Source organism: Physeter macrocephalus, chromosome 9 (assembly GCF_002837175.3).
Source record: "Physeter macrocephalus isolate SW-GA chromosome 9, ASM283717v5, whole genome shotgun sequence".
Classification (NCBI taxonomy): Eukaryota; Metazoa; Chordata; class Mammalia; order Artiodactyla; family Physeteridae; genus Physeter; species Physeter macrocephalus.
This window is the reverse complement of record NC_041222.1, coordinates 58,067,272-58,084,006: the sequence shown is the minus strand read 5'-3', so window position 1 is coordinate 58,084,006 and position 16,735 is coordinate 58,067,272. Positions and strand designations below refer to the sequence as shown.

General features: G+C 35.4%; 1 protein-coding gene across 1 annotated transcript in view; it reads right to left on the bottom strand.

The window, feature by feature from the left end:
* The window catches only part of CCDC171 (coiled-coil domain containing 171), a 341,681-nt gene that overhangs the window by 91,574 nt on the left and 233,372 nt on the right, over positions 1–16,735 (bottom strand). Inside the window, exons 23-24 of the mRNA XM_028494006.2 lie at positions 6,014–6,159; positions 3,943–3,997 (exon numbers count right to left, since the gene is read on the bottom strand). Coding sequence (XP_028349807.1) covers positions 3,943–3,997; positions 6,014–6,159 — 201 coding nt within the window. The remainder of the gene's footprint in view (positions 1–3,942; positions 3,998–6,013; positions 6,160–16,735) is intronic.

The following is a 16,735-nucleotide window of genomic DNA, read 5'->3' as shown; positions in this document are numbered from 1 at the left end:
GCATATGACAAAACCCAACAACACCCTTTCATGACAAGAAAACTTCAAAACACTAGAAACAGGAAAGAACTTCCTCAATCTGATACAGGACGTCTATAACATTTAATGGTGCAAAACCAAAAGCTTTCCCCATAAGATTAGGAACAACACACAAGAAAGTCTGTTGTCATCATATTATCATATGGCTAGGACTGGAAGTTCTAGTCAGGCAATTAGATGAAATAAAGGAATAAAGGGAGGGAGGGAGGGAAAGAAAAGGAAGAGAGGGAGGGAGGGAGGGAGGGAAGGAGGGAGGGAGGAGGGCCAGCATCTAAATTAGAAAGAGGTAAAACTATCTTTTATTTGTAAATATCATAATCTTATATACAGAAAGTCTTAAAGAATACACAAAAAAGTTATTAGAGCTAATAAATTCAGCAAAGTTGCAGTACACAAGATCAACACCCCAAAATCAGTTATATTTTCATATGATCAATTGATTTGTCAATTGATATAGTCAAATGATTTTCACTAAGGCTACTAAGATTACTGAATGGAGGGAAAGAACAGTCTTTTTAATAAATGGTGCTGGGATAACTGGATATCCATGGAAAAGAGTGAAGTTGGATCCTTGCATCATACCATATACAAAAATTAACTCAATATGGACCAAAGACCTAAATATGAGAGTTAACACTATAAAACTCTTTGAAGAAAACATAGGGGAAAATCTTCATGACCTTGGATTTGGCAATGCATTCTTAGATATGAGACCAAACACATGAGCAACAAAAGAAAAAACTGGACTTCATCAAAGTTCAAAACTTTTGTTGATCAAAGGACACCAACAAAAAAGTAAAAAGACAACCCACAGAATGGGATGAGGGGGTATAGGAGTGACTGCTTAATGGCTACTGGGTTTCTTTTGGGGGTGATAAAAATATTCTGGAGTTAGATAGTTGTGATGGTTGCACAACATTGTAAATATATTGAAAGCCACTGAACTGTACATTTTTAAAATGGTTTAAATGGTGATTTTTTTTTTAAAGTTCAATCAATAGTTATGTTTTTTCCAAAATACAAAAAGTAGTTCAGAATTCAACTAAACAGAAAAGTGTGTGTATTAAAAAAATGTACCGCATGAAAAGTTGTAATGATTCTGTTTTTCTCTTTGTCTTACTTTTCTTAACCCCAAATAACCTGAAATAAGCCCCCCAAAAGTTTCTTAATAAAAAGTTAACTTCTGGCCTATATTAAAAACAGCCATAAATACATATATTTAAATGTAATTTTTTTTAAAACTTCTGTTTCTTTGCAAAAAAAGTATATGCTTTTTATAGCATAGTATATGCTTATTATAGCCTTCTTTATTAAATACTAGTATCAGTCCCAAATGGGATTTAAAAAATAATATACAGTCAATGGCTGTGTATAATAGTTTTAGGATTTGAAAAGTTGAATGTAATGCGTCAAATTTAAAAATTAACAAATATCCAAACAGTAATCACTTTTCCTAAACGCAAACATGTTTAGTTTAAGTTCTTTAAAGTACAAGAAAATAATTTCTACATGCAAGTAAGTTCTTTTTATTTGATTATTGTGTCAGAAGTTAGTATTAAAATTCAATTCAGCAGGTTAAAATTTGGTTTTATTCTAGAATAACTGGTGCATACCTTGCAAATGTATGTGGTTAAGAAATATGAATAGCTATACTATTTGACTATGTACAGTAAACTATGCTGAAGAGCTTGGATGTAACCACAGTCATTTTTACTGTACCATGGAAGAGCCTGGACTCTCCTTCTATACTACTCTTAGATTCTCCAAGACAGCAAAATGCCACTGGACAGTCCACAGTGGCCAAAAAAAATAAACCTGCAAACTCTGGCTTGAAGACAGGTGGGCTTCACCTTCCTGAGAGCTTCAGAGGGACCCTCTGGGTCTCTTCCTTATCACCCATTCGTTCTCACCCATACTTCGTAGAAAAGAGAATTAGCCCAATAATCAATTAGCCTTTCCTAAATTTTCACTTCAAGCTTGAAAAGTAATTGATAATTAAAAAATCACTACACATATAGAAATTTCCAGAGATTTAAATCAAAATAACTAACTATTACATCTGAAGGGAGATTAAAAAGCCATATAACAAAAGTAAATCTACAGTGGTTGTAGGCCAATTCTGCAGACATCTTTCTTTCCATATGACATGAAAATCAAAAGAACTGCAAATGAAGAACTGTATGATTACAACTGTCCTGTTGCAATCAGTCTTTATTGTATTTAAAATACATATTTTGCCATTCTCATAATGAAAGGGTAAGGTACAACATTTATATTTCACGTTGATGATGGTTTTTGTTTGATGTCAAAGTCCATTCCCAAGACAGCTGCTAACCAACATTACTTTCCTCTGTCTGGGGAGATGACAAACAATTGATTTCAAAGGCAACATTAACTGGTATAAAAAGGTATGCCATATACATGACATAATTTATTTTTCCTATCCAAAGTCTCACCACATACCAAAAAAAATCTAACCAAAGATGTCTGTTTTCCTACAAACCTACATTTCAGATTTCTAGCATATATGTATTTGATGTGATTATATTTAAACTATACTGACAGGCTAAATTTTTTTTTTTTTTTTTTTTTTTTTTTTTTTTGGTATGCGGGCCTTCCTCTGTTATGGCCTCTCCCGTTGCGGAGCACAGGCTCCGGACGCGCAGGCTCAGCGGCCATGGCTCACGGGCCCAGCCGCTCCGCGGCATGTGGGATCTTCCCATACCGGGGCGCGAACCCGGTTCCCCTGCATCGGCAGGCGGACGCGCAACCACTGCGCCACCAGGGAAGCCCCGAGGCTAAATTTTTTTAAGTGGGAAGGAGGAGAAATCACACTTTCAAACAATATTGCTTAAAAATAGCACTCAGAGTATTAGATTCTTTTTTTCAGAATACTTTCTGTGAGCCACTTTTTGCTAGTCACTTTCAATATCAAAGAATACAGAGGTCCATTGTTTTTAAAATGTTAAAATGTATTAAATATTAGTTTATTGATGTTATTTTGTATTTCCTTAAGAGGATTAGTTTTTAGGATATTTTTAAGTGATTTAAAAACTATATTGTATAAAAAATTTGATTCACAAAATTATTCTAAATATGATTCATTCATAAATTCCATATATCTTAAAAGTACTAGGTATTTACATTATTCCAACAAATTGTCTGTTAAACAATAACAGAAACAAATAACATTTCTCTACTTTTAAATAATGAAACATCTTTGAATCTGGAGTGCTAACAAAATACACAGTTAGTATTGAGTCAATACTTAACAATATTAAGCTTTTAGTAATATTGTAATATCCTTATTATGCTGTTCATCACTACAAACTAAAAGTCAATTTATCATACAGAAGTAATCAAATTGAAAATAAGACTATTATTAAGTATATTCAATTTCTACTTTAAGAATACATTCCTATAAAAAGGTAAATTACAACTTGAAAAACATTACTGCCCAGGTTAAGGTATATGAGTACTGCCAAATACAATACTTTATGTCTCTCTCTATATATTAATATATGTATATAGGATAGTAGGTTTAAGAGTGGTAAGAGGTTAGACAGTGTGGTCAAACATTTTATCATTATGAGACATAGATGAATCTTAATGACCTCTAGTTCCGTCAGCAAAGACCACAAATAACTCAAGTGCAATTATACCAGTTTGGGGAAACCACTATTTTCATAGTTTTATCACATACATAAAGTGAATTCTGAAAAAAGTTATGCAATATAGCATTGTTCAATACAAATTTTCAGTCATTTGAAAGGATCCTTTTGTTAATTTACTTTTAAAGAAAGCTACAAAATGAATTATAGTACTTTGCAGTTAATAAAATTAATGACTAGGAGAACTGTGTCATAATACAATTTGAACAATATTGAAGAAAAATTATAATACCTTATGAAGCACATTTTCCACGGTTCTCATATGATTAGCAACACATTCTTTGTCCCTAGAAACAAAATAAAGATTAGGTATTAGTAAAACCCAAACCTTACTATAATTGCTACACATTTTAGTATAAGTGACTATTATTGAAAAATAAGGGTTGGTTTTTCCTAAAGTGTAAAACCTAACCATATTCACTAGTATATTTCCCCATTTAATTCTTACCTTCAGTTATACTGCCTGCCAAAAATCAGAGGGGGGAAAATTCTTACGGATATTTTCAAAGTTAAAAGAGAGTGAAAAAGAAAGAAAGAAAAAAGAAATCATGATTACATTATTGATTTACAATGTGCTGAAAAGGCTAAACGTGCATTCTTTTGGCTTCTAATGAAAAAGACTTTAGAAATATTAGTGGTGGAGATATAAATGGTCATACTGGGCACAATAATATTTTCTCTTCTCCATGGGTTTTTTGTGCTATAATAATTACACAAAAACCTTTTATGGCCTTGACTAGAAATATGCAAAGTTACCATTTTCTTCTCTAGCCTTGTATATTGAGTTTAGCCTTTATGATGAAATTAAAAGTTGGGATGAGAATGCTGAAGACAAAATTTTAATGGTGAATTATAAATTGAAAACTGTAAATAATGTATTAGCTCTCCAAATTTCAAATTAGCTTTCTTTAGTGTTATAAGAACATGTGCCCATGGTCACAGATCTCAGACTTGACAAATTCCTGAATTACCAGCAGTATTCTGAAGGCACAATATGAATCTAGAGGTTTTCTTGTTTTCATTAATCTTAGAATTTTCAATGCTCTGAGACATACTAAAAATTACCTATGCTAAGCTTCTCATCTGACATGAGGAAACTGAGACTGAAAAATGACAGCAAAAAGCTGATTCAGTCAAACTTATATTTTTAAAAATGACAATTACATATAACTAATATGGTAGTGCACTGTTATAGAGTTTTACAATTTTCCAAAAATGTATTGGTGGGTATTCAAACATGCCAATATTGTGGCATTGTGTAAACTCATTTTTTCATTATGTGTGAGCAATATCCCAAGCCCACCGACAAAGCTGTGGGTATCCTAGGATTGCAAACTGCCCATTTTATAATTTAGTTTACACACTATTCATATTTCTTATGTTATGCTTAACAAGAGTTTGTCTCCAAACATTTTTAAGTTATAGTTATACATTTGCAAATATATATATACATACATATATGTATATGTGTGTATGTATGTGCAAGTACAGGAATCCAGAATTCCAAATTTAGAAAACACTGAGTTTATTAAAATTAGATGTTTAATCCATAAATAGATTTTCTTTAAGCCATGCAGTTGTAAAAAGTACTGTCTTAAAGTACTCCATGAAATTTGATGTGGGGAACAAATAAAAATACCCAAGAGAACTGTTCAATTTGAACTTCACAGTGTATGTCAACTTGATTACCTGGTAAAAGGAAAAACACTCTCATCACATTTACATAGTTGCCCACTCTGAAAACTGCATTATTTTTCTCTATTTAACATATTTGAATATACAGCTATAAAATTAAATGAATTTTCCATGATCAATATGTTTTTATTGCACTTAAAAAGATGCTATAATACACATGTTGATTATATACTAACATTTCTTTATGGAAATATTACTTGCAATATTAGTATATTATAATATATGCAGAAGAAAATTTGGGAGGCAGTGGGGCAGAAAGGGATGAGAAATATGTGATAGGAGAAACTATTCAAAACTTTAAAATAAAGAGTCTTATATCTCATGTTAATGAAAACCTGGTTTCAAACATGTAATGCTACAACAGAACCTAAAATACACAGCATTAGAGGTTATATAGAAACTTATTCTTTTCTAAGGTTTCTCAATAAAATATACATTTAGTATGTTAAGAGTTTTCTTTTTTGAGGATATATCAGAGAATTTCAAAGAGAGACAGCTGTACTTTTGTTTTCTAACACTGTATTATCCAGGGCTAAAACCCAGAGCATGAAAGTAAGAATTGATCTTTTGTCTGTTTTAAGTGATCTCCCCAAGGTCCAAATGCTCACTTGGCTGCCATGCGGAGGGCACTCTCTGCATCATGGATGTTCTCCTCCAGTCGACGCTTGTCCTGCTCCAGCTGGGTAAGATGTCTATTGAGCTGACGCAGAGATTGATCTTTTCTTCTCAGCTCCATCTTTGCCTCGGAGAGACTCTGCAAGCAGACAGAAAACAGAGTTACCTGTCAGCCCTGATAATTAACTTCAATTTATGCCATAGGCTATTAAACAAAGAAGGATACAGACTGACTGAGTAGACTTGGGTCATTACACATCAAGGTTTAACAAATTTTCTGCAAAAAATTTTACATACCTAGTAATTAGAAATGATAGAACTGATAAGATTTTGAAAAATGTTTAGCTGCAAAATACAACTCTGTTTTGTTTTTTAAAATACTGCAAGGCAAATACATTCTATTCTTACTAAAAATATCTGATTATTAAAAACCTCAGGTTGCATTTTCTTTTAATGATAAAAAATAAAGATTTCAATGGAAAAAGCACATGAAATTTAGAGTCTATTTAAAACAAGAACTATCATATGCCAAAGTATGTGTGTGATGGAGAGGAAGGTAGATTAGGATACCTATAAGAGAATGGGGAACCCAAAATTTAAAAGCACCACTACTATCTTTTTAAATGTATCTATAACAGTTATGTTGCTATACACATCTCAGTGAACAAACACACTGGACTCGAAAATAAAATTCACTTATTTCCCATAAAAAACTCTCATGTCAGAGAAAACACAAACGTGATCAACATGTTTCAACAGAGAGAGTTATAAACAATACTTGCATTTGGAATTATGTTCCATAAATATTTTCCTAATCATAGAAGTATAAAATTTGTTGATTGATATTTGCTATGTGCTTTAATCTGAAATATTCACTTAGCACAAAAATTTCAAGATACAAGAGTACAATTTAATCTTGGAACTTTAAGGCTAAAGGTCTTAGACTCAAAAACTCGTAAGTTAAAGGAGTATTTTCTTATTTTAAATTCTAGGATGTAAAATAATACAGGGATCAGAGGATCTCTGCTCATTCCTTTGCCTATGAAATTTCTAGAATATGAGCTTATCAACCAGTTTTTCAATTAAGTTTGTTGGACAGTGAACTAAATAATTATTGCAGACACATAATATTTTTTCTTCTTTCTAAGAGTATAGCCACACATTAACATTCACAACTATGCTTCAAATACCGAGTAAAGAACAACCAAGATGCAATAATTTAATGATTAAAACTCTTCTAATAATATTATTTTAATGCATTCACAATAAGTAGTACAAAAACTCAAGCTGCCTGCATGGAGCTAAAACAATTAATTCACTCTGAACACTATGAACTGAAAGCAAAACCAGGTATTTTTTTTTTTTTTAACATCTTTACTGGAGTATAATTGCTTTACAATGGTGTGTTAGTTTCTGCTGTATAACAAAGTGAATCAGCTATATGTATACATATATCCCCATATCCCCTCCCTCTTGCATCTCCCTCCCACCCTCCCTATCCCACCCCTCTAGGTGGTCACAAACCACCAAGCTGATCTCCCTTGGTGCTATGCAGCTGCTTCCCACTAGCTATCTATTTTACATTTGGTAGTGTATATATGTCAATGCTACTCTCTCACTTCGTCCCAGCTTACCCTTAAACCAGGTATTTTTAAATGCTAAAAGAAATTTAATTCAGTATTTCACTTTCAAACAGTCAAGTTGCTGTCAGACAAATACAAGTCAAAAAACTAGAAATAAGCAAACTGTGACTACTTTTTAGATATTATGTTTTATTTTAAATCGTTAGTACTAACACATCTTTAAGAATATCCCACTATGGAAATAGTCACTGATTCAAGCCAACTTAAAAAGACAACAAAGAATAGATTTGAAAAGCCATGCTAAACCTACTTATTTTGTGCCAATGATAAGATATTTAAAGGCACTGAAGTATCATGAGATTTCTTTCTTTAAAAAAATAAAACCCATTTGAGTCCTTTTAAAGGCAATATTTCTGACATCTTTCAGGTAATAAAAAATGCTATTTTTCAGATGTGAATATAAAATTAATGATCCACCACCAGTTACACATAAAGCTTGAGTTCTTTTTCCAACAGAACTAATAGAATGTGCCACTCCATTCAAATTCTCTTGCTCAGTAATTCTTATGACTAGAGGTATATATTTGTGAGGGATGTTCAGGATATTGATTACAGCCTTGCCCAGAGCGAAGCTCACTGGTCCAATCTGAGAGAACCCATGACCTTAAAATCACTATAAAACCATACTTGACTTTTCAGCAATTCTATGATCTCCTTCCAAAGAAGATATAACTCATAGAATTAGAATCTCCACTATATATCTAAATCTTCCAGTTTCCATCAGCTTTCATCTCCTTCTCTCAGGGGCAATGGCAGGGGGCCACCAAACTCTTCTAAAGCTTCCACTATTTCAGAAGTAAAGCTGAATAGCCTACTCTAAGACTGAAATTGCAGACAACAACAAAAAAAATGGTATAAATAAGGTGATATGGATCATACTTCCTTAGTGTAAAAATGAAGAGATAATAGTTTTTGAAAAAAGAATAATCATATTTATATAACTTATGGACACAGCATTCTCATTTTAAAGAGCTGAGGAACATCACAATGGAATCTATATACATCAATGAGTCCTAAGGTTCATGGTGATGTATGCAAAACACCAAGACATAAAAAGTGATTCAGTAATATGTCTTGTCTCTGATGTTCACATTTTTGTGTTTGATGACAAAAGTAGAATCCTTAAAAATCCTAACACTAAGCTTTAAAAAAAGAAAAACATATTCATGTGTGTGTGTGTATATATGATGTATATACATACGTACCTATACCATATATAATATATATTACAGACACATATAAAATTTTAACTTCAGCTTTTCTTTTCTCCTGTTCAGATTTATCTAATTAAAACCCATGATAAACCTTATGGACTCTAATATTTCCAACTGAAGGACTGAAACCAAGAGGGTGTACCTCTGGGCAGCTAGGCAGTGATGATAAGCAAGCAGGTTAGCCACTAATTTCTCAACCAGGGCAGACTGTGAAAGTGTGATGTCCTGATATCCGAGAAACTGTTCAGGGGAGAATAGGATAAATCAAGTTTAATAACTCTGCTCCTAATTGTTCCCCCAATGCTCAACTCTAATTACTTGGAGAACTCTCCTGACTGTCACCTGATATTAAGTTGTTGGAGGCTGAGCCTGGAACAGCAAGATAATCAATAAACATTTAGTGGGGAGAAGAATGAAGATCCTGTTAAGCAGTGGGAACCTGCAGCACCCAAAGCCCTTCTGCTCATGAGAAAACCTATGGGACAACCATAGCGATTGCAAAGCAATAATCCAAAGCACTGTTTTTAGGCCTTGAGGCCTTTAGGCAACAGTACATTTGAGGAAAAAAGGTTAACACGGTCACCCTAATTACAGCCCACTTTCACATACTTCATATATAAGCGAAGACAAGCCAATTAGGTAGAAAGGAAGATAAGGGAAGTTTTATTTGTATACTAATTAAACCCCTGATGAAATTAAAGGAAAAACATACAGCTCTGTAATTGTGTCTGAGAAAGGTCACTTCAGGTTCAGTTATCAGAACAGCACAGCCTTAAGATATTTCACTTAATCCACAATACAGCCCTCATTTTGTACTCAGGTCTTAGTATTTACCAAAAAAAAAAAAAAAAAAAATTCAAAGCCTGATACTGCATTTATCTTTAAACTATGTTTTGAACAATTTTAGCTGCTAGAAAGTTAATACTAAAATTGATAACTAAAGTTTAAAAGAAAATATACCATCTACACTAGAACCAATGCCACAATACTATTTATCAAACATTCCGAGTTTTTACTTTAAATCCAAAGTGTTTTAAAGCAAAATCTTACAGCAAAATCCCAAGCTTACTATATTTCAGAAGCTATTCTGCAAGATATTTATTGTATTTCTTTTAAGATAATGATTTCATTGCTCGTGCACACCTCTCCTAGTCCAGGAAAAAAAGCCAATGCTTTCACTAAACTACTCTTATAGGAAGATATTTTTACAACTGGTTGTTTTCCTAAGATGGTCATGAAAAGCTATGTACTACTAATGAAAGCTGGCAATGGGACTTCCCTGGTGGTCCAGTGGTTAAGAATCCACCTTCCAATGCAGGGGATGCAGGTTCAATCCCAGGTCGTGGAATTAAGATCCCACATGCTGCGGGGCAACTAAGCCCGCATGCTGCAACTACAGAGCCCACATGCCACACCTACAGAGCCCGCATGCCACAACTAAGACCTGACACAGCCAAAAATAATAAATTTTAAATAAATAAATAAATAATGAAAGCTGGCGGGAAAAGTATGGATACCAAGGAAGTAGTTAAATACAGAGAAAGCTTAGGGACAGAATGCAGGATAGATGTGAATATTAAAATATCCACATATTTTTAAAATGTCTTTTCTAGAGTTTCTGAAGTTCCTATAATAAACATATGTTACTATTGAATAAGAAAAAATTATTTTCTTAAGTCATACATAATTTCATATTTCTAAAGCTTTAAACATTTATTAAGGTTAACAATTTTTTAAAATTAATTGTGAATATAAATTGAAATTCTATTACTTTGCACCTGTGAAAACATTTTGTACAGTGGAATTTTTTAATAACAGTTTTATTGAGATATAATTCACATATCACATAATTCACACTTTTAAAGTGTACAATTCAGTGGGTTTTATTATTTCACTAAGCTGTGCAACAATCACCAATGGAGGTGTTTTTTGAAGAGAAGTTTAAAAAAAAAAAACTTATCAAAACAACATGGCAACCTAAATGTAGTATATCTCATTATTAGCAAGCTCTAATTTTTTTTTTTTTTTTTTTGCGGTACGTGGGCCTCTCACTGTTGTGGCCTCTCCCGTTGCGGAGCACAGGCTCCGGACGCGCAGGCTCAGCGGCCATGGCTCACGGGCCCAGCCGCTCGGCGGCATGTGGGATCTTCCCAGACCGGGGCACGAACCTGTGTACCCTGCATCGGCAGGCAGACTCTCAACCACTGCACCACCAGGGAAGCCCCTCTAATTTTAAATGACACAAGATATACAAAGTTTATAATTTTGTTCAGTAATAGTTTCAAAAGTATAAAATTTATAACATGAATTCCCTGAATCAGAATATTTGCTTAATAAATGTGGTATTTAGTAGAAAAGTTAAAGTTCCCTGAAAGAGCGTACACAACTCTCCAATTATTATTTCTGGTTGTTAAGGGAATCATCCAACATAGTTCTTTCTCATAAGGGTACAGTACTACACTGCTTTAGACCATTAGGCCAGCTAGGAAGACCAAGCCCCAAGAAATATCGCTTTTATAGATTTTCTTTTGTCTAATGGGAAATATCTATGGATCCACATTCCTACAGACTAAAAGCTAATGGCTTATTCAGTTTGGTATAAAAGTTAGTCATAGAAAATGTAAAATAAGACAACAACACAAGAGTTATGAAGAACTAAGCGACATTTCCTAGGTTAAGAAAAAAAATCTGTAACATTTTTTTTCTAAAATTTTACTACTGTCCAACTGTAACTTTTGAATAAACATTCCTAGATTGTGATAAATTGGGTAAAACATCTCAGGGCACTAAAACTAATGTTGGAAAAGGAAATGGCACTGTCTTCAGCCCTACCATTATAATGTGACAACTAGAAAATTATATTAATCAAGAATTAGTAGCTGCTGGGTAGGTCAAACTACGCAGGCTGCCACAGAAAGTATAAATTTAAAGTGATACAACCACCAAATTTACAATTGGGTACACAAGTTAGGGATGAAACTAAAGAATGACATATTTTATAATAAAGCTTGAAAATCTATGAGATAAACAATTAGAGAATTTACAATAAATATACAATAGTCAAAGATGTTAGTATATGGTAAAATTAATATATGACTAAACTTCAGTTTTGGTAGTCTATATTTTATATGGATAATCTGAATTAAAATTTCTGCAATTTTAAGTTTTCTTAAGGACATTATCTTTTACTATTTTCTAATAATAATTCTATGCAAAACACAGGTGACATTAATAAACTGAAATTAAAAATCAAATAACTTACCCACTTTGGGGTTCAGTAAATGACAGCGCTTGTTAGGACTCACATGTCTAGTAAGACAACAGATGTGAAAGTGTCCTATAAACCATAAAAGGCTACATAAATTTATTATGTATAATTAATGTAATACTTACACTTCTACATGTAGTGTCATTACATAGTCTTCTTCAAATCCCCACCTATATGTGGCAACTTATGACCTTCTATATTATTTCTACATCATCGTTTATATATATGTATATGTATAAACATACATAAATTGTTTAAAATGACTATTTCTATCACACTTGAAAAAGATAAAATAACATTAACAAAAAAAAGTATAAAATAAGTCACTTTTATAAATAGGCCATATGGTAGATGATTATGAAAAAATGGAGTGGATGAGCAATGAAAATGCACCTTTAAAATTTCAAAGTATGCTATAAAATTTTGCTGTATGCTTTACAGTTATTGGCACCACATTCTCACATGTTCCTTTGAAAACGTTCTCCTAAATTCCATCACTATAAAAGGAAAAAAGTTAATCCTTCCCAGTAAACTAACTGAAAGTGATCAATAGTAAAATATAGTGGAAAGAAAAGGAACCTCATAAAAGTGTTCAAAACATATTTAATGCTGTTTGTTCCAAGCCTCACATAGTACTACAAAACTCTGGTAGACTAAATGTGTTAGATAATAATGAGGTAAACTGGGAGAGAAATAGTTAAAGGACATTTTAAATGACAAAAAAAAGGAGGATAATAAAGAGAATCATGAGAGCCCTCTCAACAGGAAAATACACTCAGAAAAGTACAGAACAGACAAGCAGAAGCTAGATTTATTGTGACACATGGCATGTAAGCAGTAATGTGGCAGTAATGTTTTCTCAGAGAATAAAACAAACTGCATTTGGCTGCACTACAGACCTCAGGAGACAGAAACTAGATGCAAGTGACAGCCACCATGATGCTGCTATAATAAAATCAGCTCTTATACGACCTCTATGTTCTCTCAATGAATAGCTAAGAAATAAACGGATGGAATACAGTAAGTCCTTCTGTTAGACTTTATCAGCTACAGACTACTCAGCAGGTTCTAAAAACTTCACCCAGTTGACAATCCTTAGCTATGCGGAGGTCCAAAAAGCTTCAGAATTCCCTGGCAATATTTTAAATGAGTCAAGCTATGAATTAGGTTGCAGAAAAATATAATTTAGAATATAAATACTGCTTTTGAATCATTTGAGAATTACCTAAAACAAATGTCTACTAAGAATTGAGATAATATGAATAATTTATAAAGGGCTTCATATAGTTGGATTTCTGACATTTAAATAAAAAGAACTTATTGTCAGAAGAATTTTTCAATTTCAAGAATTCTTTTTGTGATGTAATTGAATAGGATAATCCTATACAATAATTAAAAGACCTTTACATTAATATTTTTATTGTACTACAGAATTTAAATGATTATCCTGAATTCTTGAATATGTTATATATTAAATAATATTAATAAAAGTAAATCCAATATCAGCTGAGTAAAAATCAATTATTTAAGAGAATCTGAAGGTCAATTTTAAACTAGAAGGGACTTCCCTGGCTGTCCAGTGGTTAAGACTTCACCTTCCAATGCAGGGGATGAGGGTTTGATCCCTGACTGGGAAGCTAAGATCCCACATGCCTTGTGGCCAAAAAACCAAAACATAAAACAGAAGCAGAGGGAGAGGGGGAAGACGGCGGAAGAGTAAGACACGGACATCACCTTCCTCCTCACAGATACATCAAAAGTACATCTACACGTGGAACAACTCCTACAGAACACCTACTGAATGCTGGCAGAAGACCTCAGACCTCCCAAAAGGCAAGAAACTCCCCACGTACCTGGGAAGGGCAAAAGAAAACAGAATAAACAGAGACAAAAGAATAGGGACGGGACCTGAACCAGTGGGAGGGAGCTGTAAAGGAGGAAAGGTTTCCACACACTAGGAAGCCCTTCGCGGGCAGAGACTGCGGGTGGCGGAGCGGAGAAGCTTCGGAGCCGCAAAGAAGAGCACAGCCACAGGGGTGCAGAGGGCAAAGCGGAGACATTCCCGAACAGAGGATCGGTGCCGACCAGCACTCACCAGCCCGAGAGGATTGCCTGCTCACACGCTGGGGCGGGCGGGGGCTGGGAGCTGAGGCTCGGGCTTCGGTCCGATCGCAGGGAGAGGACTGGCGGTGTGAACACAGCCTGAAGGGGTTAGTGCACCACGCCTAGCCGGGAGGGAGTCCGGGAAAAAGTCTGGACTTGCCGAAGAGGCAAGAGACTTTTTCTTTCCTCTTTGTTTCGTGGTGCGCGAGGAGAGGGGATTCAGAGCACTGCTTAAAGGAGCTCCAGAGACGGGCGCGAGCCGCAGCTAACAGCATGGACCCCAGAAACGGGCATGAGACGCTAAGGCCGCTGCTGCCACCACCAAGAAGCCTGTGTGCGAGCACAGGTCACTCTCCACACCTCCCCTCCCGGGAGGCTGTGCAGCCCGCCACTGCCAGGGTCCTGTGATCCAGGGACAACTTCCGTGGGAGAATGCACGGCGCGCCTCAGGCTGGTGCAACGTCATTCTGGCCTCTGCCGCCACAGGCTCGCCCCGCATCCGTACCCCTCCCTCACCCCGGCCTGAGTGAGACAGAGCCCCCGAATCAGCTGCTCCTTTAACCCTGTCCTGTCTGAGTGAAGAACAGACGCCCTCCGGCGACCTACACGCAGAGGCGGGGCCAAATCCAAAGCTGAACCCCGGGAGCTGTACGAACAAACAAGAGAAAGGGAAATTTCTCCCAGCAGCCTCGAGAGCAGCGGATTAAAGCTCCACAATCAACTTGATGTACCCTGCATCGGTGGAATACCTGAATAGACAACTAATCATCCCAAACTGAGGAGGTGGACTTTGAGATCAAGATATATTATTTTTTGCACTTTTCCTCTTTTTGTGAGCGTGTATGTATATGCTTCTGTGTGAGATTTTGTCTGTATAGCTTTGCTTTCACCATTTGTCCTACTTTCTGTCTGTCCGTTTTTTGTTTGTTTTTTTACTTAAAAATTTTTTTCTTAATAATTATTTTTTATTTTAATAACTTTATTTTATTTTACTTTATTTTATTTTATATCCTTCCTTCCTTCCTTCTTCCTTCCTTCCTTCCTCTCTCTCTCTCTCTCTCTCTCTCTCTCTCTTTCTTTCTTTCTACTTTTTCTCCCCTTTATTCTGAACCATGCGGATGAAAGGCTCTTGGTGCTGCTGCCAGGAGTCAGTGCTGTGCCTCTGAGGTGGGAGAGCCAACTTCAGGACACTGGTCCACAAGAGACCCCCCAGCTCCACGTAATATCAAACGGCAAAAATCTCCCAGAGATCTCCATCTCAACACCAACAGCCCGCTTCACTCAACGACCAGCAAGCTACAGGGCTGGACACCCTATGCCAAACAACAACCGAGACAGGAACACAACCCCACCCATTATGAGAGGCTGCCTAAAATCATAAGGCCACAGACACCCCAAAACACACCACCAGATGTGGACGTGCCCACCAGAAAGACAAGATCCAGCCTCATCCACCAGAACACAGGCACTAGTCCTCTCCACCAGGAAGCCTACAAAACCAACTGAACAAACCTGAGCCACTGCGGACAGACAAAAAAACAACGGGAACTACGAACCTGCAGCCTGCAAAAAGGAGACCCCAAACACAGTAAGATAAGCAAAATGAGAAGACATAAAAACACACAGCACATGAAGGAGCAAGATAAAACCCACCTGACCTAACAAATGAAGAGGAAATAGGCAGTCTACCTGAAAAAGAATTCAGAATAATGATAGTAAAGATGATCCAAAATCTTGGAAATAGAATAGAGAAAATGCAAGAAACATTTAACAAGGACCTAGAAGAACTAAAGAGGAAAACGGATAAGTGACCTGGAAGATACAATAGTGGAAATAACTACTGCAGAGCAGAATAAAGAAAAAAGAATGAAAAGAACTGAGGACAGTCTCAGAGACCTCTGGGACAACATTAAATGCACCAACATTCGAATTATAGGGGTCCCAGAAGAAGAAGAGAAAAAGAAAGGGACTGAGAAAATATTTGAAGAGATTATAGTTGAAAACTTCCCTAATATAGGAAAGGAAATAGTCAATCAAGTCCAGGAAGCACAGAGAGTCCCATACAGGATAAACCCAAGGATAAACACGCCAAGACACATAATAATCAAACTGTCAAAAATTAAATACAAAGAAAACATATTAAAAGCAGCAAGGGAAAAACAACAAATAACACACAAAGGAATCCCCATACGGTTAACATCTGATCTTTCAGCAGAAACTCTCCAAGCCAGAAGGGAGTGGCAGGACATATTTAAAGTGATGAAGGAAAAAAACCTACAACCAAGATTACTCTACCCAGCAAGGAGCTCATTCAGATTTGATGGAGAAATTAAAACCTTTACAGACAAGCAAAAGCTGAGAGAGTTCAGCACCACAAAACCAGCTTTACAACAAATGCCAAAGGAACTTCTCTAGGTAAGAAACACAAGAGGAGGAAAAGACCTACAATAACAAACCCAAAACAATTAAGAAAATGGGAACAGGAAC